The 26,890-nt window shown below is 37.9% G+C and overlaps 1 protein-coding gene across 1 annotated transcript in view; it reads right to left on the bottom strand.

Moving 5' to 3' along the window:
• The window catches only part of GUCY1A2 (guanylate cyclase 1 soluble subunit alpha 2), a 177,476-nt gene that overhangs the window by 48,749 nt on the left and 101,837 nt on the right, over positions 1-26,890 (bottom strand). Inside the window, exons 5-6 of the mRNA XM_049778553.1 lie at positions 25,749-26,234; positions 12,849-12,992 (exon numbers count right to left, since the gene is read on the bottom strand). Of these exons, the coding sequence (XP_049634510.1) occupies positions 12,849-12,992; positions 25,749-26,234 (630 nt within the window). The remainder of the gene's footprint in view (positions 1-12,848; positions 12,993-25,748; positions 26,235-26,890) is intronic.

The raw sequence follows: 26,890 nt of genomic DNA, 5'->3' as shown, positions 1-26,890 counted from the left end.
GATTGGTGCTGAAGCATGGTATGTCTAAAACTCAACTATGAATAACTTTGTAAATCACAATTCTCTAAATAAAAAATTAAATGAAGGTTTCATATAACATTGATTACAATTTATGCCAACTCTTCATATTTCAGAATGGTGTAATAATTTTCTGTAACAAAAATTATAAAATCATATAATAAAGTTAATAAAATAATGGATTAACAACGATTTCCCCTCTCCACAATACACACTCCCCCCACACACACACACATTGATTTTCTCTTTCTTTACATATTTTGAATTGAAAAACCTAGATAATGTATTTTTTCCACTCTCTTATAAAGAACATTCACTAGAAATTTGTTTCTTAAAAAATAAAGCTATGAAATATCAACTTGTTAAATAGACTACTTATACTTCCTATAATAAATATAGGGAAAAGACAATAATTTAAAACTTAACACATTCAATAGTTTTTTTAGAATAATAATTCAGAGATGAGGCTAAATTCCAGTTTGTCTCTTCTTCACTTAACAAGTTGGCATAGTCATCCTTTCCTCATAGTAACTGTCAGAAAGCACTGGTAAGAGTAACTGCCTAGCATATTGCTAAGTTAAATTCACTGGGTTTCTCCAATAGGCAATTTATTTACAATTAGAGGATTTTGTCATTTGTGCTTAAAGGTATCTGCTTCTGGTAACTGCTTTTGGGTTGAAAACAGACACTGATACAGATACGTGAGGATAAATGATAAGACCAAATTCGTCAGCTATGTATGTATGTAGCTGTGCTGCTTTCACCTTCCCTCTGGTCACGGCAGACCGTGTCTTTGCAGCAACTCTTCTGGTGACCATGGACAACACTTAGCTGTGACATGGTGAGGATGGGAAAGCATAAAATGCAATCTGGGGGCACCTCTGGATTTCCAAAGAGCTAACCAGGAGGTTAACAACCATGACTGAGCAGAACGTATCTTGGGAGCAACAAAAAAGCCCTACTCTAGGTTTTGGTCTACGATCTATACAACATCCAAGATCTCTAATTCCAAAGGTCTGACTGAGTCAATTGCAAATGAAAGACTCTATCCCAGGCTCCATACTGGGATCAGCGCAATGACCAAGACCACCAACTAAAGAAGATGGATTAAAACAACAGTGAAGGAACAGAACTTCTAGAACGACAAAGGAAGTCTTCATCATAAGCTCCGTTCCTGGCCCCGTGCAGATACCAAGATCTCTAGATACAGAGATCTGATTTTATCACCCATGACGGAGCTGAAGCCTTCCATACACCACAAAGGCACTCAGGGGAGAGTAAATGAACATGCAAGGAGTCTATAGTTATTCCCATGACAGTTTACTTCAAAGGAGGAGAAACCCTGTAGCTTTTAGGCCAAGGGAATTCCCTCTCTAATGTCCCCAATATTTACTATGCCTATGCAGGAAAAAAAAAAAACAGCACAAAATAATCTTTTATTTATTTATCTATTTATTTATATTTTTGATCTCTTTGTTTGGGTTGGATATTGAAGTTGTTGTCTCCATTTTTTTTTTCCTTTTTGTGCTCTGTTATGTCTTCATTTCAGGACTGTGGTTATTATGTGGTGCTTGTCTTTATTGCTGTAGTGCTCACTGGATTTTTTTTTTATGTGAGATCTCCTTTTGTATGGTGATGGTGTTTTACTTCCTTCTTCCCTTTTCTCTCTCAAACTGAGGTTGAGAGCCTCTAAAAGCACTTGGTCCATTTTCGGCTTATTTTATTTTTATCCCATTTTATTGCTCTCCTTATCTTCAAACAAAACCACATAACTTGAACTATCTAGTACTGACTCTCAAATAGAAGGGGAAAGAGTGGAGGGTATCAAGACCAAACAGTTGTATGGTCACTAAGTAGTAAGCTAGACACAGAGGGGACCACTTACGCTAGCAGCCTGGGGGGTGAAGGTGGGGATATGGGATGCAAGATGGGAACGGGGGTTGAGGGAAGACAACTTTGGTGATGGGAATTCCCCTGACACATTGTTAATATGTACCTAAAATGTTACTGTGAAAGATATGTAAGCCACTTTGGTCAAAATAAAAATTATGTCAAAAAAAAAAAAAAGACATAAAGCCATGACAACATTGGGTGCAAAAACCCCACAGGCACGAATGAGCCCAGCATTACATCATCTAATCCAGGATTGATTGTTGAAGCCCCAAGCAACCCTTCTGGCCAGAGGCAACAGGACAGTTCCCTCTAGAAGAGTGACCTCATCTTGACTGATTATCTCCACAGAAACACCAGCTCTCCAACCAAAATATTAGCAAAGCAACAATGAGATGGTTTTGCATTGAAGTGAAAGATGGAGCAAAGCAAAAGAACACAGATCACTGGAGAATCACCTTCAAAGAGTCCAATAACAGTGGGTGATCGTTTCCAGAAAATAAAGTCAGAACCAGAAGCTTCTATCAGATAAATGGGAACTCAGGAGTATGGGGATGGCAGCATAAGGGTTAACTGTGAGTTTGATGACCAATGAAAGGAATATTCATGAATTAGATGATACATTCCAGAGATAATTACAGGCTGAAGCACTGATAATGAAAACAAATTCTATAAAACAGATCAGGTGGAATCTTATTCTAAAATCTCAACGGAAAAAAATCCTTTGTTGTTTTATAAAAACAACATATCTTTAGAACTAAATTCACTTTGCAGAATCATTAGAAAATATATGCAGCTGTAAATTTCACCAGCAATATTATATTGCTTAATATTATTGCTACAATAAATAAGATTTATTAAAACTGCCACTATGTGCGTTATGCAAGAGATTAAATGTAAATTCATATGTGTCTTAGATAAACACGCTGTTTCTTTTCAGACACATCTCGGATTTTTCTCTGGATAGAACTACTTTACAAATGAAACATTTAAAGTATAATCGTTTCAAAATAAAAATAGCAATGAGAATTTTTAATAACTATTGAAAAATCACAGAGAATTAACCAAGCTGTCAAGAATTTGTTTTTCTCTTTCCTTTTCCTTTTTCTTTTTTTGTTTCTTTTTGGGGCCCACACCTGTTGGTGCTTAGGGGTTAATCCTGCCTCTGTGCTCAGAAATCACTCAGAAATTGATCGTCTCAGGCTCGTGGAACCATGTGGGATGCCAGGGATCAAACCTGGCTTGGCTGTGTGCAAGGCAAAAGGCCTACCTGCTGTGCTATTGCTCTGGCCCAGTTTTTCCTTTTTTTAAATGTAAGCTAAGTTTGTTATCTCATAGGATTAATTAAATATATTTTCAAGGAGCAAATCCTTCCGAATATAAAAGTAACAATACCAGTTTCCCTTATAAATAACAACAACCATTTAAAAATTAATTGGAGAATGATTTCATAATCTTAAGTAAATCCTGTAAGATCATTAGGTGGTGATGCTTAAGTAGCTATAATTGGAGGTATTAGAGTATGTGTCAATTGTATATTAATATTCCTATCTTTCGAGTAGGCAGAAGAAATACATATTATTCCCCTGATTTGTAATTGAGATTGCTAAACACATTAGCATTACAACATGATTACTACACATTCTTTTAAACTCTATTTCACAATCTCTTTGTAATTCATTCTATGAACTGTACTATTCTCTGAGCTACTGAAGGAAACTTGAGTTTGTATACCTAGGTAGTGAAATCCATTTACTATCTTTGTTAAACTTAAGTTCAGAATTAAGCACAACTATCTAGGCATGATCAATCTTCTCTAAAAGTGATGTGTCATGAAAATGTTATTTATTTTGTAATATATGTAATTACTGAGCTATATTGATACATAGAAGACTTTTCGTTTCAGGTATAATTCCCAGAATAATTCAATATTTAGGTATATTCTTTCAGCAGGTAATATATTGTCTTCTTATATCACTTTTGTAATTGAAGTGTAGAATTAACGCCCATCACAACAGTTACATTTTGGAAGATTGACTCTCTCAGCAATTTTCCAGTGTGCCACAATATCACCAACAATAGCAGCTTTACTGTAGAATCCGTGGACCTTTGGTTCTCTCACTCATTCTGCCTCCTGGATGTTTTTGTTCTTGTTCCATTGATGATTGTTCCAGATTTTGATGCTTGTTCCATTTTCAGATCCCACATGTAAAGTGAGATCAAGCATTATCTGTCTTGAGCTTACTTCACTCAGCTTAGTGTCTGTCTTTGGGTGGAGGGGAGAAGGTAGAAATCTCCCAAGCACTGCAAGGAGGCTCAGGGACCACGCCTGACCCACCATATGGATCTGATAATGTTCAGGCCTGGGCATGCAGTGTTCTTGGAACCCTGTTAGTTTTAGGAACCACGGGGACCTTATCAGCTGTGCTGGGGGTGAGATATAGAGCCAGGGATCAAACTCAGTACTTGGAACATTCAAGGCTTTCAACTCATCCCTTTGTGCTATCTCCCCAGCCACCCACCCCCAACTATCTTTGAACACAGTCTAGTCAGCTTTCATGCTAACCTTTCTTTCCCTTCCCTCATTAAAGTAAAAAAAAAATGAAATAAAGAAAAAATCCAGGCAGTAATACATATGAGGCTAAAAGTAGTAGACTTACAGTTTCTGATGTAGATTAATTTGCCATGAAGAGTGGGTTTGATCCCAGAGCTAAATCAACCAAAAGTACTTCCCGAACAACCCTTGAGTATTGAGCAGAGAAGGCCCCAATCATCACTGGTGTGACCCAAAAATCTTACTGTGGGTTTCAATGACCAAAAGTATTCAAACAATGCATAGTTGGACTCACAAGATTAATAAAGATCATGAAATACAATAGTTTCCGAATGAAATCCCAATATAGTGCATTTAAATAAATCTAGTGTTATTTTATATTTGTGTATTGTTTAAAATGTAAGAAAATTTTTATTTAGAAGGAAGGCAGAATGGTAACATTTCTATATATACTTTTTATAACTTTTATAAAATTCTACATCAAACTAAGAAGCTTCTCTACCTCAAAGAAAATGGTAACTAGGATATAAAGACTCCACCATGGAATGGAAGAAATCATTCACTCAATACTCATATAATAAGGGGTTAATATCTATAATATGCAAGGCACTAATAGAGTTTAGCAAGAAAAAAAATTTAGCTCTATCCAAATATGGGGAGAAGAAATGAATAAATATTTCCTCAAAGAAGAAATACATGTGGCACAAGGCACACAAAACATGTTCTACATCAGTAATCATCAGGGAGATGCAAATCAAAACAACAATGAGGTACCATCTCATGCCACAAAGATTGGCACACATCACAAAGAACAAAAATAACCAGTGATAAAATGAATGAAAGGAGAATGAAATTCTCATTCACTGCTGGTAAAAATGCCACCTAGTCCAGCATTTATGGAAAACAATATGCAGATTCCTCAAAAAACTGGAAATTGAGCTCCCAAATGATCCATCTATACCACTCCAAGGGATATACCCTAGGAACACAAAAACACAATACAAAAATGTCCTTTGCACACCTATGTTCATTGTAGCTCTATTTTCAATAGCCAGAATCTGGAAACAACCCGATGTCCAACAACAGATGAGTGGCTAAAGAAACTGTGATACATATACATACTGGAACACTGTGCAGCTGTCAGGAAAACTGAAGTCATGAAATTTTCCTACACATGGATAGACATGAAAGCTATTATGCTGAGTGAAATAAGTCAGAAAGGGTAGAGAGACATACATAGTAAAATATGTCAGAAAGGGTAGTGAGACATACATAGAATAACTACACTTATGTGTGGAATATATGAAAGAAGATAGTATGATATTAATATCCAGAGTAATAGAGACAAGGGCCAGGAGAATCAGTACAAGATAGGAAGCTTGTCACAAATAATGGAGCAGTGCAGTTAGGGCAGAGAAGGAACCCCTATGACAATGATAGTTGGAAGTTATCACTCTGGACAAGAACTGAGTGTTGAAAGGAGGGATTATGATATACATCATACCCCTTCAGCAACGATATTGCAAGCTACAATGTCTAAAAGGAAAAAATGGAGGAAGAGAAAGAGAAAGAAAAATGGATGGATGGATGGATGGATGGATGGATGGATGGATGGATGGATGGATGGATGGATGATGGATGGATGGATGGATGGATGGATGGATGGATGGATGGATGGATGGATGGCAGGAGGGCAACTGGGAACACTGGAGGTAAATAGACATGGTGAAGGTAGTTTTTCACTATATGACTGAACCCCAATCATGAACAACTTTGCAATTATGAGAAAAGAAAGCTGTATCATGAACAACCTTGGAACCAGTGTTTAAATAAAATAATTTAAAAAAATTAAAAGTCTTAATTAAAATAACTGGGGTTATTTTTCCATATCTTATTATGAGAATTATATTCATATATGCTTTGTAACTAGTCTTCACTGAGCAAAAAATAAATTTAATCTGAGTAGGTGAAAGGTTATATTTTCTAATTTTTCACATTAAAAAATCAACTAAATAAGTCTTGTAGTTAATATTCCAGAACATTCATCATTTATGAGCAACTGGAATTGACTATTTAGATTTCTTTTTCACATGCTGAGAGAATGTCCCAAGGCCATTTTAATTGTCCATTTTTGAGAGGGTTTGGGAGATTTTCCTTAATTTGGGAAATTATAGAAACGCAAATGTTTACATCTTAATAGTCTAAAAACTTATTTTAAAGTCAACAATCAAGTAATCACATATCAACCTTACAGTCCACTATTTTTAATAAAAGATTCTTCCAATTAAATTTAGAAATGTTCCTTTGGCAACAAGTAAAAGTGAATTCTAAATCACATTAATATAAAAATACCAATTCCATGCAAGTAATGTAAATTAGTAATGAAGTTAAAATTACTAATGTGTTTTATTATTTGGAATTTTTCTTCTGCCCCTTTATTAAATCTTTAGGACATTTCCTGTTCTAATTTAAAAAATCCATCTAATAAATAAAACAGAGCTAATGTCATATCCCACAAGTGAAAGCATTAATGATAAGATTCCCTGGTTTGTTCTCTGGTAATTTAAGGCTGCTTTTACAAAGCTGAATCAATATAAACAGCATAAATTCACTGTTTAAAAATATATCCAACATAGAAAATAAATCGCACATAATAAGATGATCTAGCTGTAGTCTTAACATTTTTAAAATGGAAATGAGCTCAAGCTGAAAAGTGTACATACGTCACTTATTTTTTTATCTCTGCCCTATTACATTTATTTTTTTAATTTTATTACTTTTAATAATATCTTTATTTAAGCACCATGATTACAAACATATGCGTTTAAGTCATTTTTCCTTTGGCTTGTTCTGGCATAATAGTCACTCATCTAACAATAATCACAACTGAAGGAGGACTAAAGTCCACTCATTTAATATATTTGCAAATAATATATTTGCATCACATAAAAGTTTAAGTCCATACTATTTGCATCACATGGGAAATTCAGTCTTCATTATTAGCACTATACATTGCTATTTGCATCACCTAAACATGCTTGGAAAATGCAATGTTTCCAAACTGTGATACACAAACAACCAGTTTTACACCAGATAACAGCAATCATGTGGTTCCTTGTACAAGAGCCCTAAGGAGCTTCGACCTTCTCTGAGGTAAGTGCAGTGGGAATTCTTTACTATCTCATTCACTTTTTTTACACTTTCCCCCCAAAATGCAGGCATTTTCCTCTGTTGTCAAGCTTTCAAACAGAATTCAATTGAATCATATAATAGCATTCTTCCTTGAATTGCCTCATTTTTAAAATGATTTCTTTTATAAAGAAAAACTTGATTGATTAATTCATTGGTTTTGGAGCCACACCCAGCAGCGCTCAGGGGTCACTCCTGGCTCTGCTCTTTGAAATCACTTCTGGCAGGCTCAAGGGACCATATGAGATGCCAGGAATCGAACCAGGTCCCTCCTGGGTGGGCTGAACACAAGGCCCTACCACTGCACTATTTCTCCAGCCCCTAAAATAATTTCTTTATTTGAGCACCATTGTTACAAACATGTTTGTAATTGGATTTCAGCCATGAAATATATACCCCACTTCACCAGTGCAACTTTCCCACCACTGGTGTCCCCCATATTCCTCTTTTCTCATAATTGAGTTTCTGATAGCCATCCAAACTAGCATCAATAGCTAAAATCATACATTCTCCCTACTGTAAGACCTTCAGAATTACATCATACTCTAGTCACTCTCATTCATGGGTCTATCTTTGAACTTCCAGTTTGAAGCTTGTGTGTGAATTCTGTTGCACAGGTACAAATACTTCCCTGGTGACCATCTAGAAAGACCACTGAGTTGCAGGAAAGACATGGTGAAATAAGAGTGAATTCCACACACATCACAAAGAACGAGAACAAGCAGAGCTGGCGAGGATGTGGAGAGAAAGGAACTCTTTTTCACTGCTGGTGGAAATGCCGTCTAGTCCAACCTTTATGGAAAGCCATAGGGAGATTCCTCCAAAAACTGGAAATTGAGCTCTCATTCGATCCAGCTATACCACTCCTAGGGATATACCCTAGGAAAACAAGAATACAATACAAAAATCCCTTCCTCACACCTATATTCACTGCAGTGCTATTCACAATGGCCAGGCTCTGGAAACAACCAAGATGCCCTTCAACAGACGAATGGCTAAAGAAACTGTGGTACATATACACAATGGAATACTATGCAGCCATCAGGAGAGATGAAGTCATGAAATTTCCTATACATGGATGTGCATGGAATCTATTATGCTGAGTAAAATAAGTCAGAGGGAGAGAGATAGATGCAGAATAGTCTCACTCATCTATGGGCTTTAAGAAAAATGAATGACATTTTTGCAATAATTCTCAGAGACAAAAGAGATGAGGGCTGAAAGGTGTAGCTCATGACATGAAGCTCACCACAAAGAGTGATGAGTGTGTTAGAGAAATAAGTACATTGAGAACTATCCTAACAATGTGAATGAATGAGGGAAGTAGAAAGCCTGTCTCGAGTACAGGTGTGAGTGGGGTGGGGAGGAGGGAGATTTGGGACATTGGTGGTGGGAATGTTGCACTGGTGAAGGGGGGTACTATTTACATGACTAAAATCATACAACTACAATCATATTTGTAATCATGGTGTTTAAATAAAGATAATTAATGAAAAAAGAAAATGCATCACATAGTTGACATAACTGATCATAATACATTCATTTCAAGATAACAGAAAGAAAAGTTATTAAAAAAAGAGAAAAAAGTGGAAAGAAAAACTAAAATAAAATGGAATAAAAGAAAAAATGAAAAGGAAAAAGTTCAGTAGCAAGTATATTTGTGAAAATTATTGTATGTATCTCCAATAAAGTAATCAATCAATACAATAAAAAAAGAGTGCACTCCAGAGCAACTATGTGGTCTGCATTTTTTTTTATATTCTCACAAGCCATTTGTGGAACTCTGGACCCTCAGTAATACTGGCTTGTCAGATTTTCAAAGTAGCATGTTCTGTCATGTATGACCAACTCTGACTAATCTCAGAGTTGGTGCCATTACTTTACACACCTTTATTGGTTAAATATGTCACAAAAAGTTCACCAAATTGTGACTGTTATTTTATTCTCTTCAGGTGTTTTTATAGGTAAGTTTTACTTTTTAGTATATGAAATTTAAATTATACATATTATCTTTTATGATTTGAATCTTTATTTACAGTGGAAAAAATTGGCCAAAAAGAAAAATTCTACTCTGAGTCAAAATTTCTCACTACAAAAATCATAGTTTTATACTTTGGTCTTTTACTTTTAACCCACATGGAGCAAATTCTGAGAAAACTCAAAGTAGAAATCCAATTTTTTTTCCACAAATATTACAAATTACAGCCAGATTCTTTTTAAATTGACCATCCTTTCCCCCAAACAGGCCGCTTTTGTCATTTATGTGCCTGACTTTTTTATAATATTTGACAGTATCATTAAGATATATTTCATTCTGATTTATATGAAAAATCTCTATAACTATTTAGTATTACTGTGTCTGAGAACTGATTGATGTCTAATAGTTTCAGGAGAAAGTCTCTTTTTCTTTTCTTGGTCCTTCTATTAGCTCATTTTGGAACTCCAACAGAACAGACCTATCATCTCACATATTCTCCTTTACATCTGATACAGTTTACGTGGACATTTTCAATCATATTTTCTCATTTTTTAAAATTCTGTGAACTTAATCATGGGCAGTTTCTCCGGTTACTAATTTTTGCTTCAGCTCTGTCTAGTCTGCTTCAAAATTTATCTACTGAGTTGTATTTTTTTAATGATTCTTCTTAAACCAACTCTCTCCACCTCACTTTTTTTTTCTTTTGTTGTTTTAATTTTAAAAACTGATCAGCCCCATCAAAAAATGGGAACAAGGGGCCGGAGCAGTAGAACATTTGCCTTGCAAGCAGCTGACTTAGAACAAATTGCGGTTCAATCCCCTGGTGTCCCGTACGGTCCCCCAAGCCAGGAGCGATTTTTGAGTGCAGAGCCAGGAGTAACCCTTGAGCATACCGGGTGTGGCCAAAAAAAACTTTTAAAAAATGAGGAGAAGAAATAACAGGCACTTCCTCAGAGAATATAGATGGCCAAAATGCACATGAAAAAATGTTCCACATCACTAATCAGGGAGATGCAAATCAAAACAACGTGGTATCATTTCACACAACAGAGAATGGCACACATCATAAAGAACAAGGGCAATCAGTGCTGGCGAGAATGTGGGGAGAAAGAAACTCTCATTCACTGCTGGTGGGAATGCTGCCTAGTCCAGCCTTTATGGAAAACAATATGCAGATTCCTCAAAAAACTGGAAATTGAGCTTCCATAGTATCCAACAATACCACTCCAAGGGATATGCCCTAGGAACACAAAAGTACAATACAAAAATGTCCTCTGCACACCTATGTGCATTCAGCACTATTTATAAAAGCCAGAATCTGGAAACAACCCAGATGCCTGATAACAGATAAGTGACTAGAGAAGTTGTGGCATATATACACGATGGAATACTATGCAGCTTTCAAGAAAATTGAAGGCATGCAATTTTCCTATACATGGATGGACATGGACAGTATTATGCTGAGTGAAATGAGTTAGAGGGATAAGATAGACACAGAATAGTGCCACTCATCTGTGGGATTTAAGAAAAATAAAAGGCAGTATAGTAATAAAACCTGAAGCAATAGAGAAGTTTGGAAGGACCAGCCCATGATATAAAGCATATCACAAAGATTGGTAAGTGCAATTAGAGAAATAACTAACCAACAATTATCATGAGAATGGTAGTGAGTGAGAGATATAGAATGTCTGTCTTGAAGACAGGCAGGAAGTGGGAGAGGGGGGAAATGGGGGCACTGGTGGTAGGAAGGTTGCACTGGTGAAAGGAGTGTACTTTTAATGACTGAAATCCAACTACAAAAAATGTTTGTAACTAGGGTGCTTAAATAAAGATAATTTTTAAAAAGTGGCCCCAGGGCCCGGAGAGATAGCACAGCGACGTTTGCCTTGCAAGCAGCCGATCCAGGACCAAAGGTGGTTGGTTCGAATCCCGGTGTCCCATAGGGTCCCCCGTGCCTGCCAGGAGCTATTTCTGAGCAGATAGCCAAGAGTAACCCCTGAGCACTGCCGGGTGTGGCCCAAAAACCAAAATAAATAAATAAATAAACAAATAAATAAATAAAATAAAAAATAAAAAGTAGCCCCAAAAGAGTTTGGAGAGAAACTCAGTGGCTTCAAACCTCATGTTCAAGTTCCATAGAACACTTCTCTCTTTGTGGTTTGGGAGTCAAACACACACACACACACACCAGTAGATCATGACCATTGTGTGTTCGGTGGCTCCATCATAGGCAGGACGATGCTTTTGATGGACAAAGTTTCTAGGTAAACAAAAACTAAATAAATAAAAAAAATGAATCAAGATTGTGGGGATGCTGAGAATTGAGCCCAGAGCCTCTGTGCCACATTGCCAGCCTCATTTATTTATTTGAATTATATGACAGTGTCCCTTGGATCCTGGTGGCTGTTATTTCTATGGAGTTTTATGCACAGTGTCTCCGGCTAAATGGGGATGGGCCCTACAATCAGGCTTATAAGCTGGCTTCTAGTGTTTAAGGATTTAGAGTAGTGATATTCATGGGAGCCGGTGGTTCTGGCAGTAAAAAAGCAAGTTAACCTGATCCATTCCAGGAGGTAGATCCCAGCTGCCAGAACGTGAGTGGTTAGTATAAATCAAGTCTAGGGCACCAAGAGCTCGATTTGCAATGTCTGTTTCCTTTGTGACTGAGTTCCAACCTCTGTCACACAAATCCCCAATAAAGGACCTCTGAATCTGAGGCTTTGCATCCGAGATCTCCACATTTTGAGCTTATTTTCGGTCCCGTGAGCTCTCTCAGGCTCCCTCACGTTCATCTCTACTTCTCAACAACAATAAGTTCTTTTCTTGGTCTAATCTTTACTAAGATAAGTGAAACCTTCCCTGCAAAGGGGTACAGGAGTAATTTTGGGAATGAGGGCAGTGCTTTTGGGGGCGCTGTGGGATTCTCCACTTCAGTAAGGCATATTTCCACAGGGGGTAGCTGGAAATTTTGTTTTGGATCTAAAAAGAGGGCACTGGGCAAAACAAAACACAAAAAGCACTGTTTAGAGAACTGGTCTTATTTTTCTGTTCCACAAACATTTTCCTACTTGGATCCATTTCCCTCCTCTCTTGGCTCTTGGAGATATCTCCAGTTCTACATTCTCCTCCTGATGTAGACCCTAAAATTACATTGAACACAATCTTGCTGGGCCTTTCTTGTCCATTTAAGGGCCACTCTGACACAAGTCAGAGGCTTACCTGGATGGGCCTGCCATCTGGGGTCAGTACTTCTTCCGACAACTCCATCATCTTCAGGGCCATCAGGGCAATGGGTTTGGCGTGGCAGAGGCTTTTTCTGTGCAGTCCTGCAGCCACGCAGTAAGCATCCCCTATTGTTTCCACCTGCAGCAATCAGATCAGATGCAAATGTGAGATAATGAGGCAGAATCGAAATGATTAGCCATCTGCAATCACATGTCAGCAAAACATCTATAAATTAATTACACACCGGAGTGTAATCACAGCAGAGTTTGCAAATAGTCCCAGCCACTGCTGTCTCCCTCTAGGGCTGTTCATCAACATGATCACCAATGATGATCATCAAAGCTGGAAACAACAGAAACATCCTAATTCTCCTCCACAAAAAAAAAAAAAACAGAACGGTCGATAATTTTTTGCTTGGAACATGTCCACATTACAACTGTCTAGAAAGCCACCCTTGGATTTTCTTCAAACTTTCAAACGGATCTTCAAGAAGACACTCTGACAACCTAGCCTGAAAATACTTGATGTTTCCTGGAGTTTTCACTTGTTTGTTCAGTACTGGGGCTCACCCCCAGGGGACCTCATTACTCTAAAGCATGTGCTGTTCCATGAAGCTGCATTAGCACTTTTTCCTCTATGTGTAACCTGTTGTCAAATCTATTCATACTGACCCTTAACAATCCAGCTTTTCTTAAACTCAGACTCAGTACCTCTCGTTGTATCACACGCTTTGTATCCACAATCTCATGTAGCCTTCTTGAGCATACTAAAAGGAGGTAAAGCTTATGCACATGAAAAAGTGATATAAGGCATCAGGTTAAAAAGTTAACTGGCACTACTGAGTTTTCCCAGCTTTGTTCTATTTCTATTGCCAGTGTCCACTGTGGGTGCCCATTGTTTTTGTAATATGTTTAGGAAATTTTATCCCCTCCCCACATTAAAAATTCCAGTATTCCCAAAGCATGACATAAACACTAGATACCATAAGAGAAATGATCTCTAAGTAACCACACTATGTAAATCTTGTAAGTAGATAAATGATTAAATTGCCTAAGTGCCCAATTCCAGCACTACTATTTCTGTATCTCCACCAATTTTAGCATTAAGCTCTTCCCCTTTCAATAGCTCTTGCCCACAGTTCTGGTATGACTTTTTGCCATAAATCACCCTTAGAGTCTAAGGTATAATCAATATGTGTCTCCACACATATATTCATACCTATATGCATGGTCTGCTCATACTGTCTAAACATTGCTATTTAATAATTAATCTACCAAATTAAATCAACCATATTTGCTATACTTTATAATAAATCTTTTATATCATTTGTACATTTTCACCATTTATTTTATGAGAACTGTATAGATTTGTGTAGGAAAATTGCTACCTCTGATTGCAAACATATCTATCATAAGCCCAGCAAGAATTAGGGAAGAAAATACCCTACTGCTGAAGACATAATAATAACAATTAAATTTTACACAAATGCATTCTTAACAGTGTTAAGTATGCATTTTATTAAAATTACTGGGCAATGATTTATGGAGTAGGATGGAAACACTTAAGTTTATGGAAATAAGAATTCTAAAATTTTATATTCAGAACATGATTGATTGATGTACATTAAAAATGGTCCTAACGAACCAGGGGATAATATTGCAGTTAGGGCACAGGCCTGGCATGTCCCCAGCCCAGATTTAATTTTTGGTACTACATGGTCTCCCATGCATCTCTGGGAGTGGTCTAGGTAAAACCCAGTACCACAGACCTCAGTGAAGCTTCCTTGGGTCCGTACACAGCACCAATGTAGTTGGTCAAGAATCTAAGAAGACTACAAGTGGTTCTTGGGAGGTCCCTCCAAAATGATTCTAGTATCCTCAGAACTATCTTCTAGTTCACAATTGTCACTGTAAGACTAACTTGCTGATTACAGGGGGAAAAATAGAAATAACCCAAGAACAGAAACATAATACAGTATAAGTTGGCAAAGGTTTTATTTCAGTCTAATGTCCTAAAGAATTCCTACAGAAGCAAATAATAAGCACATAAATCTAGCTGTTTGCCATTCTCCCCCAAAATAACAATGTTCCTTGCTAATCATCACTTATCTCCTTCTTTTGCATAATCAACAGTCTTAGAATCTAGAATACATTAGCACTGAAACTAACTTCTGATTGTCAGATATGTAGAGAGTATATCATGTGTATCTGGATCATCTGAATGATTTATAGTCACTCTGAGTATGAATGATCCTGAGGCACAACATCTTTTTAAAATTTCTGTCTTCATCCAGCTAATTCCCCCAAAACATGTGCATTTCTAGGATTTGATGATCACTTTTAAGAATGAGTCGTGAGCTGTTTTTTTCCTTAAGGTAGTGGTATGAGATGGACACCTATATTATCACCAAAGAAATAACATAAATAAAATGAAGTTCAAAAACATGTACATCATATAGACACAGCAACTTCACGTTAAATCCCTAAAATGATCAATATTTTATAGTATATTTCGTTTCTAAATACTTGAAAAGTCAGGTTAGGTATCATAAATAACAGGTCCAAAAACTAGCAAAGAATGGCCCCCATTATCACCAAAGAAATAACATAAATAAAATGAAGTTCAAAAACATGTACATCATATAGACACAGCAACTTCACGTTAAATCCCTAAAATGATCAATATTTTATAGTATATTTCGTTTCTAAATACTTGAAAAGTCAGGTTAGGTATCATAAATAACAGGGCCAAAAACTAGCAAAGAATGCCCCCCCATGAACATGTGGGGTTCAACCGTTATTTATAAATACCCAACATACTAGAATGTACTGTGTAGTCTCTATCATGCAAGGCCAGGTTTTGCCTCAGGAAAATTATATAATTATAAATCTAAATACACTAAAATAGTTTATTTCTGATTCATGCTACATATGTATATAGATCTGGAAGAACAATTCACCACATACTCACTGCCACGTGACTACCATATACATTCTTTTTTGTTTGTTTGTTTGTTTTTGGGGGGGTCACACCTGGCAGTGATCAGGAGTTTCTCCTGGCTGTCTGCTCAGAAATAGCTCCTGGCAGGCTCCGGGGACCATATGGGAAGCCGGGATTCAAACCAACCACCTTAGGTCCTAGATCGGCTGCTTGCAAGGCAAACGCCGCTGTGCTATCTCTCCGGACCTACCACCATATACATTCTTTACCAGCGAGTTTCTTTAAAGTTTCCATAAATAATGGAACACTGCGAAATTCTAAGATCATTATCTTGCAGTCTGCCAAAACTAGGATGTAATTAAAGGACATAAAATTTTAAAAAAGGCAGGAGAAAAAAAATACTAGATGATCTTTTCCATCTGTGGCAGACAGATAACTAAAACCAGGGAATAGACAGAATTGAACAATGATAAACCCTTGGCCTTAGATTAAGAAGGTGAGATTACTGAACAGTGGAGGCAGGGGAGAAAGACTAGGTGAGCCAGAAGTAACATCATGACAGTAGTGGAGATTCTTAGGTATATGGGTGGTAGGGAAGGTGCAGAAACTTTTTACATCAAATCCATAGGCATTTAATATTGTACCCATGTTACCTAGGCCACAATAAAAAAAAAAAGTTTAAAATGAAAGGAAAGCAATCAGAGACTGTTAGCAATTTGCCCATGACCCTTTTGGGAAGTTGGAATCATTGAATATGACTGCATTTAGGGCAAAAGAAAAAAAAACATATTTTGGGGTATGGAGTGGACCACACCCAGTGGAGCTCAGAGTCATAAATCCTAGCTCTGTATTTAGGGGTAACTATATCCTCCTACTCTTGGCAGGATCCAAGGCAAATGCCTTAATCTTTGTACTTTTTCTCAAGCCCCCAATCCTTATGACCCAATTTATTATAACAACTTCAAAAAGTAAAATCCACTTAAACAACTCCATACTTGTGGGTATCTCCTCATTGTAGACGATCAGAATTGTGTCTTAAGTTTTAAAGCATGAAGCATGATGAAAAATATCCCAATCAATTTACATAATTTGTTATTATTTATTACATGATGGTATCTTCTTTGGCTCATGCACTGGCTGAGCTCCTTGGTAGATGAATATATAGATAGATATATTCATCTTTTTCAGTCACTACATTAAGAATCTATCCTTAACATTTCATTCCTCCCCTAAAAAATGTTCTTACAAAACAGGAAAAACTATGAGCAGATTATTCTTTTCTATTTTTCTAAAAATCTTATAGTCATTCAATCTTTGCATCTTCCCCTGGAACCCTGGGCTCTGGTGCTTAAGGTCGAAAAAAAATGGTGTCTTGAGATTAATGAGACAAGGTTGCAGCAGCTGCAGCTCTGTGCTGATTCCTGCATCAGAAGCACTGAGGTATGATGAGTCATTCAGTGAAGCCCGTAATACTTCTGAGTGCCCACACAGGGAATGCCAAGTCCCCAGTTGGCACTGTCCTGTGCCTGCCTGGCTCTGCAGACTGGAGCTGCTAGTTTTAGACCAGGATCTGGGGCACTGACCATGGAGCGTGGCATCTCCCAGCACAACCTTCAGTTCCAAGCTCAGAAAAGCTGAAACCACAAGCTCTGCCTCTTCTCAAAGGCCCCAGAGCCTCAAGGGTGTACTTTGAAAGAGGGGCTCCAAGGAGAAAAGAAAATGGCCGTGCCGCCCTCACTGCTTCTGCAGTGTCGCTAGGGTGCATCCCGCATCCTGAAGCAGGCAGGAAGCCTGGCTCAAGGCTAAGCACCCCCTAATTCTTAATACAGATTCAATAAACACTGTATCACAGTATGGAGCATGTTGGCATGTGTATGTTCTCAGCCCACTACCTGATTATCCAAGTCGCTAAATCCAGATGCCCAGGAAGCATTTTATTCAGAGATTTAAACTGCACCCAGCTGTTAAACTTGGGTTTGAGACCCGGTATCATATTGCCCCCATACACTGCCAGGAGTAGCTCCCTCCAGGAGTGGCCCCTGAATTATTAAAAATTCAGACTATTTATTCAAAATTAACTACCACCTCCCTCTAAATCTACTGAACAAGGGATGGTTCCTGCGGCTGTGGGGGGGATCTGGTCCTTGTCTGTGATGGAACAGGCTGCCTGGGGCTCATCTGCTGTCCTGTTTGGCCAGAGTGAGAATAATGTTCAAAATATCCCAAAGCAGATGAAGGTCCCCCAGCAGTGAGAAAATCTAGAAGACAACAAGCTACCTGCATTTCACAGGCTTCTAGTGTCTTTTGTGGTTCTCTGTGTTTGAAAATACTTCACCATTCAGCCACTATCTGCCCTTTCTAAGAGTCAGCGAGCCCCCATAAGAAAGTTTCTCCCCCAGACTCCAAGAGATCCAAGCTTCCTGTCTTCCACCTCCCCACAGGGTGATAAGCTCCTGACAGTCCTTCATTTGTCAGAACCAACTACAAATCCTCACCTGCCTGTGACGTGTTTGCTCACATCCAGAGACTCATTTGGCAAAGTATCCAGTGACACCCCCAAAGATTCTTTGTGTTCAGCGACACACACACACAAGCTAACTGTACGTGATGGTTTAGGAATCTAAATGGAAGAGAGTCCAGCTTAAGACTTGCCGAGAAAACCTACTTCAAAGTTTCCCTTCTTTCTTGCAAACAGTTTCTGTAATTACACTAATTCTGGTTAATGCTTCTGACCCAAATACTACGTTTTCAAGGATGTCTCTGTGGTGCTCAGCTGATACAGCATGAGAAAGGAGGTCAGGGATATATATAGATCAGGGATTTGGCATGAACGCTGCTCCCCAAACAGCCAATTGGACTATCCTGCGCTGCCTAGGAAGGACACTCTTCTGAGGAACACTCTCTCAGTAGGTCTGCAGTAATGAATTCCAACTAATATTTGGACATTTCTGTCACAAGAATATTATTGCTGGGCCCCAGGTAGTTTATCATAGCTGTGACTGAATACTGAGGACTGAGGCATGTAAGTGTAAGACTCTGTATGTGTGTGTGTGCGTGTGTGTACATGTGTGTATGTGTTCCCAGTCCAAATTTCTTTTTTTCTTCTTCTTTTGATGAAAATAACCCTAGACTCACATTTATTTCTGACAATTTCTTACAAATTTGATGGGAAACTTAAATTAGTTTAAAAATTAATCAGTAGATTACATAGTCATTTTTTAAAATCACAAAAGGCCAAAATCAATGATCAGTAAAATTGGATATGCATCGTTACAGGGTGGGGAACCAAATCCTGAGGGGACCATTTCAGAAAGTGAAAATAAAAGGCATTTTTTGTATGTGTCTATAGTTTTTTTTTTGTTGTTTGCTTTAGTACAGAATCGATAACCTATCTACAACAAGCTATACACAGAGGGGAACAGTTACATTAGCACTCTGGGGGACAAAGGAGGGAGATATAGGGCACATGCTGGGAAAAGGGATGGAGGGAGGACAACCCTGGTGGTGGGAATGGCCCTGATTCATTGTCACTATGTACCAAATTTCTTTCAAAGTCCTCAAGTTAAATGTGGGCAACTGAAACTTTCTAATGTACGTGAGACTGATGTTGTATGATATTCCGTAGTGCTCAATTTCATCACCACCTTTATTCCATTTGACCCCAAACAAAATGAATAACTCTTTGTCCTTTACAAACTTAATGTACCTCCAACAATCCTGTCTATCCTTAAGAGTAGTTGCTTCACCTGGAATCCACTCTTTCACACATTGAGTTATATGCCTCCAGGGAATGGTATCTATTATAATTTCAATAAACACATAATGAGTCCCAAATAATGCTAGTTTTTGTTAAAAAAAAAAAGTGAATGGTTTCAAGATCTCATAAAGCTAAAGCTATTAAGATAATGTGATGTCAGCAGAAGGACCAGCCAATAGCTTTGAAGAACAGAACATCTCTAAATTAAAGAGCAACTGTTCTTTGCCAAGTGGCAATACACTGTAGCAAAGATGGTCTCCACAAATGGTGGTACAACAACTAGTTGTTTATATGCAAAAAAAAAAGACCTTGACTGAAATCTTACACTTCCTAAACTGAAAATGTACCATAGATTTTAATATAAAATTCTAATATAAAATTGAGAACTTTCTAATGTAAAATTGAGAACGAGAGAACTTCTGGAAGACAACAGGAGTAAATAGAAGTGATCTTGGGTACAATTATTTTTTTCTACATATATGAAAAATAATTTAATAACCTAGAACTTTATTAAAAATATCTGCCACAGAGACAATTGTAACGGAAAGGGGCTTCTGGAAGCACAAAGAAAGACGCTATCCTAGATGCCATCCTAGGTTCAGTGCAAAGACCAAGATCACCAACCACAGAAGATGGATTAAAATGACACTGAGGTAACAGAACCTCTAGATTCACAAAGACTGACCTCACCATAAGTCCCACTTCAGGATCTGTACAGATACTGAGACCTCTAAACACAGAACTCTGATTGTATCACCCTGGACAGAACAGAAGCCTTCCACACACCAAAAAAAAAAAAAAAGAAACACCACCGGGAGAGTAAATGATCCTGAACAAAGTCTAGAGCTGATCCCATGACAGTATACTCCAAGGACGGAGAAACCCCATATTTCTTAGACCAAGTGAATTCCTTTTCGAATGACCCCAATATTTACTGTGCCAGGGCAGGAGGGAAAAAAAACAAAAATACAAAAAACACAAAACCTTGGTTATTTTTATATATATATTTTTTACCTTCATTTATTATTGTTATTATTATTTTTATTTACCTAACTATTTTGGTTGATTTCTCTGTTTGGATGTGATTATTGAAATTGTTGTCCCCAATTATTCTTAATTTTTTTCTCTTCCTTTCTTTTCTTTCGTTATGTGCTATGCCATGTTTCTTATTTCAAGACCACGGCATGTTTGTTTGTTTGTTTGTTTGTTTTTGTTTGTTTTTTGTTTTGTTTTGTTTTTTATCTGTTTTTTGTGGTGCTTATCGATATAGCTGGAGTCCTCACTGGATATTTGACACTTCTTTTGGTACTGGTGGAGTGTTTCACCTTCTTTTTCTTCTTCATCTCCCAAATCGATGATGAGAGCCTCTAGAAGGATTCTGCCCATTTTCGGGGTATTAGACTCTTACCCCAGTTTATTTATTTTCTCTTTTTCAGGCAAAACCATGCAACTTGAACTAGCTAGCCCTGCCTCCACTTAGAGGGGGAAATAAGGGAGGCATCAAGACCAAACAGGTGCAAGACTACTAAGTAGTAGATTAGATACAGAGGGGACCACATATTCTAGCCGCCCTGGGGGTGAGGGAAGAGGAAATGGGAGGTAGGACAAAAACGGAGGTGTAGGGAGGACAATTTGGGGATGGGAATCCCCCCGGATTTTATGTAAATATGTACCTAAAATATTATTGTCAACAATATGTAAGCCACTATGATCAAAATAAAAATTATATTTAAAAAATAAAATAAATAAATAAAACTTTCTAAGTTGGAAAAAAAATATCTGCCACAAAGACAGTATCAAGATATTTAAATGATAAACCATAGACTGAGAGAAAATATTTTCAAAAACATCAGGAAAAGAATATCTTGGCTCTTAAAACTCAAGAAAACAAACAAGCTGGCTACAGTTTGTGCTCATGACCTCAACAGACACCAAAGAAGATGTATAAATAACAACTATATCAAAGAGAAGGGAGGGGATGGAGCAGTGGCGCAAGCTGTAGGGTGTCTGCCTTGCATGTACTAGCCTCGCAGGGGTCCTCAAACTTTTTAAACAGGGGGCCAATTCACTGTCCTTCAGACCACTGGAGGGTCTGACTCTAGTAAAAACAAAACTTATGAACGAATTCTTATGCACACTGCATATATCTTATTTTGCAGTGAAGAAACAAAACAGATACAAGTACAATATGTGGCCCGAGGGCCATAGTTTGAGGACCACTGCAAAAGATTCCTCAAAAAATAACTACTGGATCTGTCATACCAATCAATCCTTAACATTTACCCAAAGACAATGCCAAAATTGGTCTGAAAGATCCTCCATAGTCATGCTGCAGAAACCAGCTGAGCCCAGTGCAAATTTGTGGGTGAGTGGCAGGCCAATAGTGTGACAGAACTTAAGAGGATCATGCCCAAAGAAATATGCTGGCGAGAGAAAGACAAATAGGGAATCACTCATGTGTGGGATATGAAGAAAAAAGGTAAAGGCCAAGGAAAAAGGGATTAAGCTGAGTTCCTGAATTCTGACCAAAAACAGAGGTTCCTAGAAGGGAAGTGAAGGGCAAGGAGCACTGCGGGCACTCCAGATCTCAAGCCTTAGTCTGTGCTCCAAAGCCCAGGCTGGGCTTCATGAGCCTGTTAACCTTCTCCCCAAGTTCCAGGCCAGACACAAAGCAAGGGCAGAACCTGGCCTGAAGACCTCTGTTCAGACTCCAAGTAAGACTGGCCCCTTCTCAGGGAGGCGCTTTCATTGGTGAACACAGACCCTTGATATTGGGCCCTGAGGTGAACTTGCTCAGGTCAGAGTAGGAGAGAGGACAAGTATGGATCACAGGAGTGTGGGCCCACAATAGTCTAGGCCTTAAGCATCACTAGTGAGTAGCTCTGTAAACCAGGATGCCTGAATAAAAGTGACTTGTGTATTGTCCTGGGCCCCTCCTCAGGGATCTCACTGAAAAACCCTCCCCAAAGGCCAACCTCAAAATTCAAAGGTAAATTTTGAAAGAACACAAACATTTAGTCCATAAAACTTTGTACTGATTTAAAAAAAAAATTTTCTAATGGCCACCATCACTCCTGAAAAAAAGAAGTAAAGATCAATAGGGATAAAAAAAAAAATAACCCACAAATATTTTGTGTGATGAATTCAGTAAGACATGTCATCCACTTTTAGTTCTGCTTGACAATTCGAATTATTTTAGACTGTGATTGTCTTCAGGATTTGCCAAAACACTAAATGTTTCTGAATTCAAAAACAAAATCATTCAAGGACACCATAGAAAGTAATTTTAAAATAAGCATTTTAGGTTTAGTTTTTAGTGTTATTTACAGACAGCGCACAAGTAAATAGTACTTTGGAAAATAATATTGTCTTCATGAATTCCACATTGTCTCTCCAGATCAAAAACTAACCCATAACAACAGGTTCTGGACCATCTTCAAGAATGAGTCCCGATAGGGACCTGGTGAAGAGGAAACAACACATTTCAAGGAGACTTGGGACTGAACCCTGATTGGTTATGTGGAAGCCCCTACATACTCATTGTATTGTTGCTCTGACCCCAAGATAAACATAGTCTTTACCAGTGCATAAACTTTTGAAATAGAAACTACTGAATATGTATACTAGTTTTATTAAGTAGTTTATATCACCATGAAGGTTATTTAAATTTTGGGTGGAAATGAAGTAATAGCCATTTCTATTAAGTTTGGGAAAGATGATTGTGGTGAAAAATGTTTCATCATTTCAACATTCAACACACTTGACTCACTTGGTACCATTGAGTTTATTTCCTAATTTTACATTGTTTTCTTACTTCATAGTCTTTCTCTACCTCCTGTGCAAATCTGAAGTAATTAACCCAAATCATAGACATTTCATCTACATCCAATAAAGGGCAAGTACACAATACTGCTGTACAAGCACATGTAAGTACATAGAGGAGAGCTGATATTTACTACCATGGTCCAGACACACTCAGCAACATTTATTTTCATGTTTAAAAAAGCTCACAACAGAACTACCAAATAAATAAAATTATCCATCCTTCTCTTTCCAGATGGTAGAAATATAAATGTGGATGTTGTCGATGGGTCAAGGTGGAAAGGTAAGAGATCCAAAGGATGCTGAAGACCGCAGAGAGATGCAGATGCTCTAGCTGAATGAAAAGAGAATCATATAGAAAGAATAATTTTTCATCTTAGTTCTCACTGATCTCCAGCCTAAATGCTTGCCAATGGCAAAAATATAAATGAGGTAAAACCTTGTTAAGAAAATCGTTAGTGCCTTTTAAAACTGACGGTCTAATCCCCCCAAGTAGAAAAGATAACAAAACAGCCTATTTATCTGTAACTTTCATCTTACCTTCTAAAGCATATAAATTAGTTCTTCTCCACTCTTGAAAACTGGGCTAAAAATACATACTAATTTCCATAACATTTTGTGGGCTTCTGTGGAGTCATGCAGTGGTATCAAATGAGTCAAGTGTGTTGAATGTAGAAATGACGAAACATTTTCCACCACAGAATCATCTTTCCCAGACTTACTAGAAATGGCTGTTACTTCATTTCCACCCCAAATTAAATGGCCTTCACGGTGATACAAACTACTTAATAAAACTAGTATAAATATTCAGTAGTTTTTATTTCAAAAGTTTATGCACTGGTTAAAGACTATGTAAACCCTGTCAGGAGTGATCCCTGAGCACAGAATCAGGAGTAAGCATTTTTGAGTGTGACCAAAAATGGTGTTTTTAAAAATAATCTTACCAGCAAAATGAACAAATATTCACTTACCCACTATATGAAACTAGCAATTAGTAACAGGAAATGGACTAGATGTGATAAATGCATATTTATAAAAGTGCATTAGTGTCCCAAGAACCTAATTTTCTTAAAAACAAAATAAGAGAGAGAAAATGTCTGTCATGAAACAGTAAGAAAAGGAGCATTTCTCTTCTACTGCGAAGGTAGTTAGTTCCCCAGAGAGCTATTCTTGAGATGCTCCATCTTCTGAGACAAGATGACAACTGGCACTTCAGTATCTATAACTCCACACTGTCAAATATCAGAACAAACAAAAGTTCCACAGCCAAGCCTTCCATAACCTTGTAATCTAAGGTGAGAAATGCCTGCTTTCAGCCCCTATCATGGAGGTAAGAGACGCCAGTAGAGGTCTGACAATGTCCCGATTCAAATTTACAACCACTAGTAAATCTGCAAAGCCCCAGAAGTCTTAACTCAGATTTTAAATTCAAAGACTCATTTTACCTAGTACATGCCTATTCAAAACTAAACTCATATAAAAATATAAAGTTAAACACACAAACTTTACATATTGGCTGTTTATCACAGTCTACTTCTGTACTTTGCATTGATTCTCAGGACATCCAGATTTCCCCCATCACATATGACAAAGTAGTTAAGGAATTCTAAGTGACAGGAATCAATAGTTAACTGCAGAATAAGGCAGAACAATCAACTGATATAAATTAAAGATAATTAAGTTAAATGATCTTAATGCCTTCTCAGATCTTTTATTAGTATTGAATTAAAGAAATTTCAAGGGGGAGAGCTTTATCACAGCTGAACACCTTTCAAGCCACTACTGCCTGAACCCAGGGCTGTGGGTTTTGGGGCAAACCCCGCCCAGAAGTGTCTTCGAAAGCCTCTCAACATGAACTTCCACCAGCTCCACCAAAGTTGTAGCAAACAGCAAGTTTTTATTTATCCCCATAGAGCTGAGTTGTAAGAGACATATGTTGGGTTATACCTTATACCTAAAACAAAGGCCATGCCTGGTTCCTTTGAATGTTTACAACGTGGATTTACTCCAAAACAGAGATTGTTTGACTTGTAAATCTGGGTGGGAATGGCTCTGGATAGCCTGAGCTACCTGTCCTTACTGCCCCATCCAAGGGTGGTCTTTGTACTCAACAATGGCAGTTCTGGCAGGCAGCTGAGTCTCTCCATATGAGGTAGAAGACTGCCAGACTACACATGTTTCATTCTCAGCCTTGTTTGGATTTTTTCATGCAAGACCTTGATTCAGACTTGTTCACCTGGGCTTGGAGATATGGTGTGTGGGGTGATTTTACAGACATAGGTCTAAAAAAAAATCAAGATATTATCACTTTGTGTGAGGACTGAGCTAACATGTCCTCTTGTAGTTAGGAGGAGTGGAAAGGGCATCTGTGTTACCTTATAGATGTCCAGGAAGCCGCACTGATGGTCGAAGCGCGTGTAGAGCTCATTCAACATGCTGATCACCTGCATGGGCGTGCACTGCGCACAGATGGCTGTGAAGCCCACGATGTCAGAAAACAGCATGGTGACGTCATCAAACTTTCTGGCCTGGACCTGCTGGCCCTGCCACAGCTGCTGGGCCACGTCGCCTGGGAAAATGGAGTAGAGTAGATCCACTGTCTTCTTCTTCTCCTCTTCCAGAGCCTGGTGCGTTTTTTCCAGGGTGGCCTTGAGCTTATCCATTCTCTTCTTCAGGCCATCCTGGGCCTTGGCCTGCTCTCCCACCAGAATGACGTCCCTGGTGGCATCATGGATAGGAATGTCTGAGAGATGCAGCCCACGTCCCATGAGCTCATCCAGTTTGTCCACGCATGGGGAGCCCAGGAAGAGAATAGAGTCAGATTCTGGGACATGAATCATCTGGCCCTTGACTTCCATCACCTGGAAAAGAAATAGGGATTGTGATCAGAACCCTCCAAGGGGCACTTGAAAATGTAACTGGACCCAAGGAAAGAAGAGCCATGTTTACTGGGTACAGTGATATTTTTCTTACATACAAGAAAGTGTGAATATTTATCTCCTATAAGGCTTAATACACTAAAGTACAAGCATGTTACTGTCTTCCAATTGACCACTAAAGACAATGATGAGTCGATATTGAGAATAATGAAAAATGAAACATGAAGACAAGTTTTATTTAAAATAAAATTAAACTCAGGCCCATCCTAAGACTGGCTCATGAGTCACTTCATAAAATTTTAGACTGATTTAATAACATTGGAATGAATTCACTGGTCAAAATAATTCCACTTAATGGCCATTAAAATGGGGGGATAAAAATATAATACCCAGAAAATAAGTTCAGGAGATTAAAATGTGTAAAAAAAAAGTTGCTTGGACTCTCCTAAGTAGTTTTAAAACCAGCTACAGTCTTTACACTAACTACTATCTTTACATCTTAAATGTAAAAATGTAATGAAATATAACCAGCCAACATTACCAGAAAATATTTCTAGCTACCATGTTCAACGTAAGTAGACCCCCAAATCAAAATAAAAAATGTCATCACTAAGATAAAAATATGAAGCTTTCAATTA

Source organism: Suncus etruscus, chromosome 8, assembly GCF_024139225.1.
Source record: "Suncus etruscus isolate mSunEtr1 chromosome 8, mSunEtr1.pri.cur, whole genome shotgun sequence".
NCBI classification, from domain to species: Eukaryota; Metazoa; Chordata; class Mammalia; order Eulipotyphla; family Soricidae; genus Suncus; species Suncus etruscus.
The sequence above is the reverse complement of the archived record's forward strand: the minus strand, read 5'-3'. Positions and strand labels throughout refer to the sequence as shown.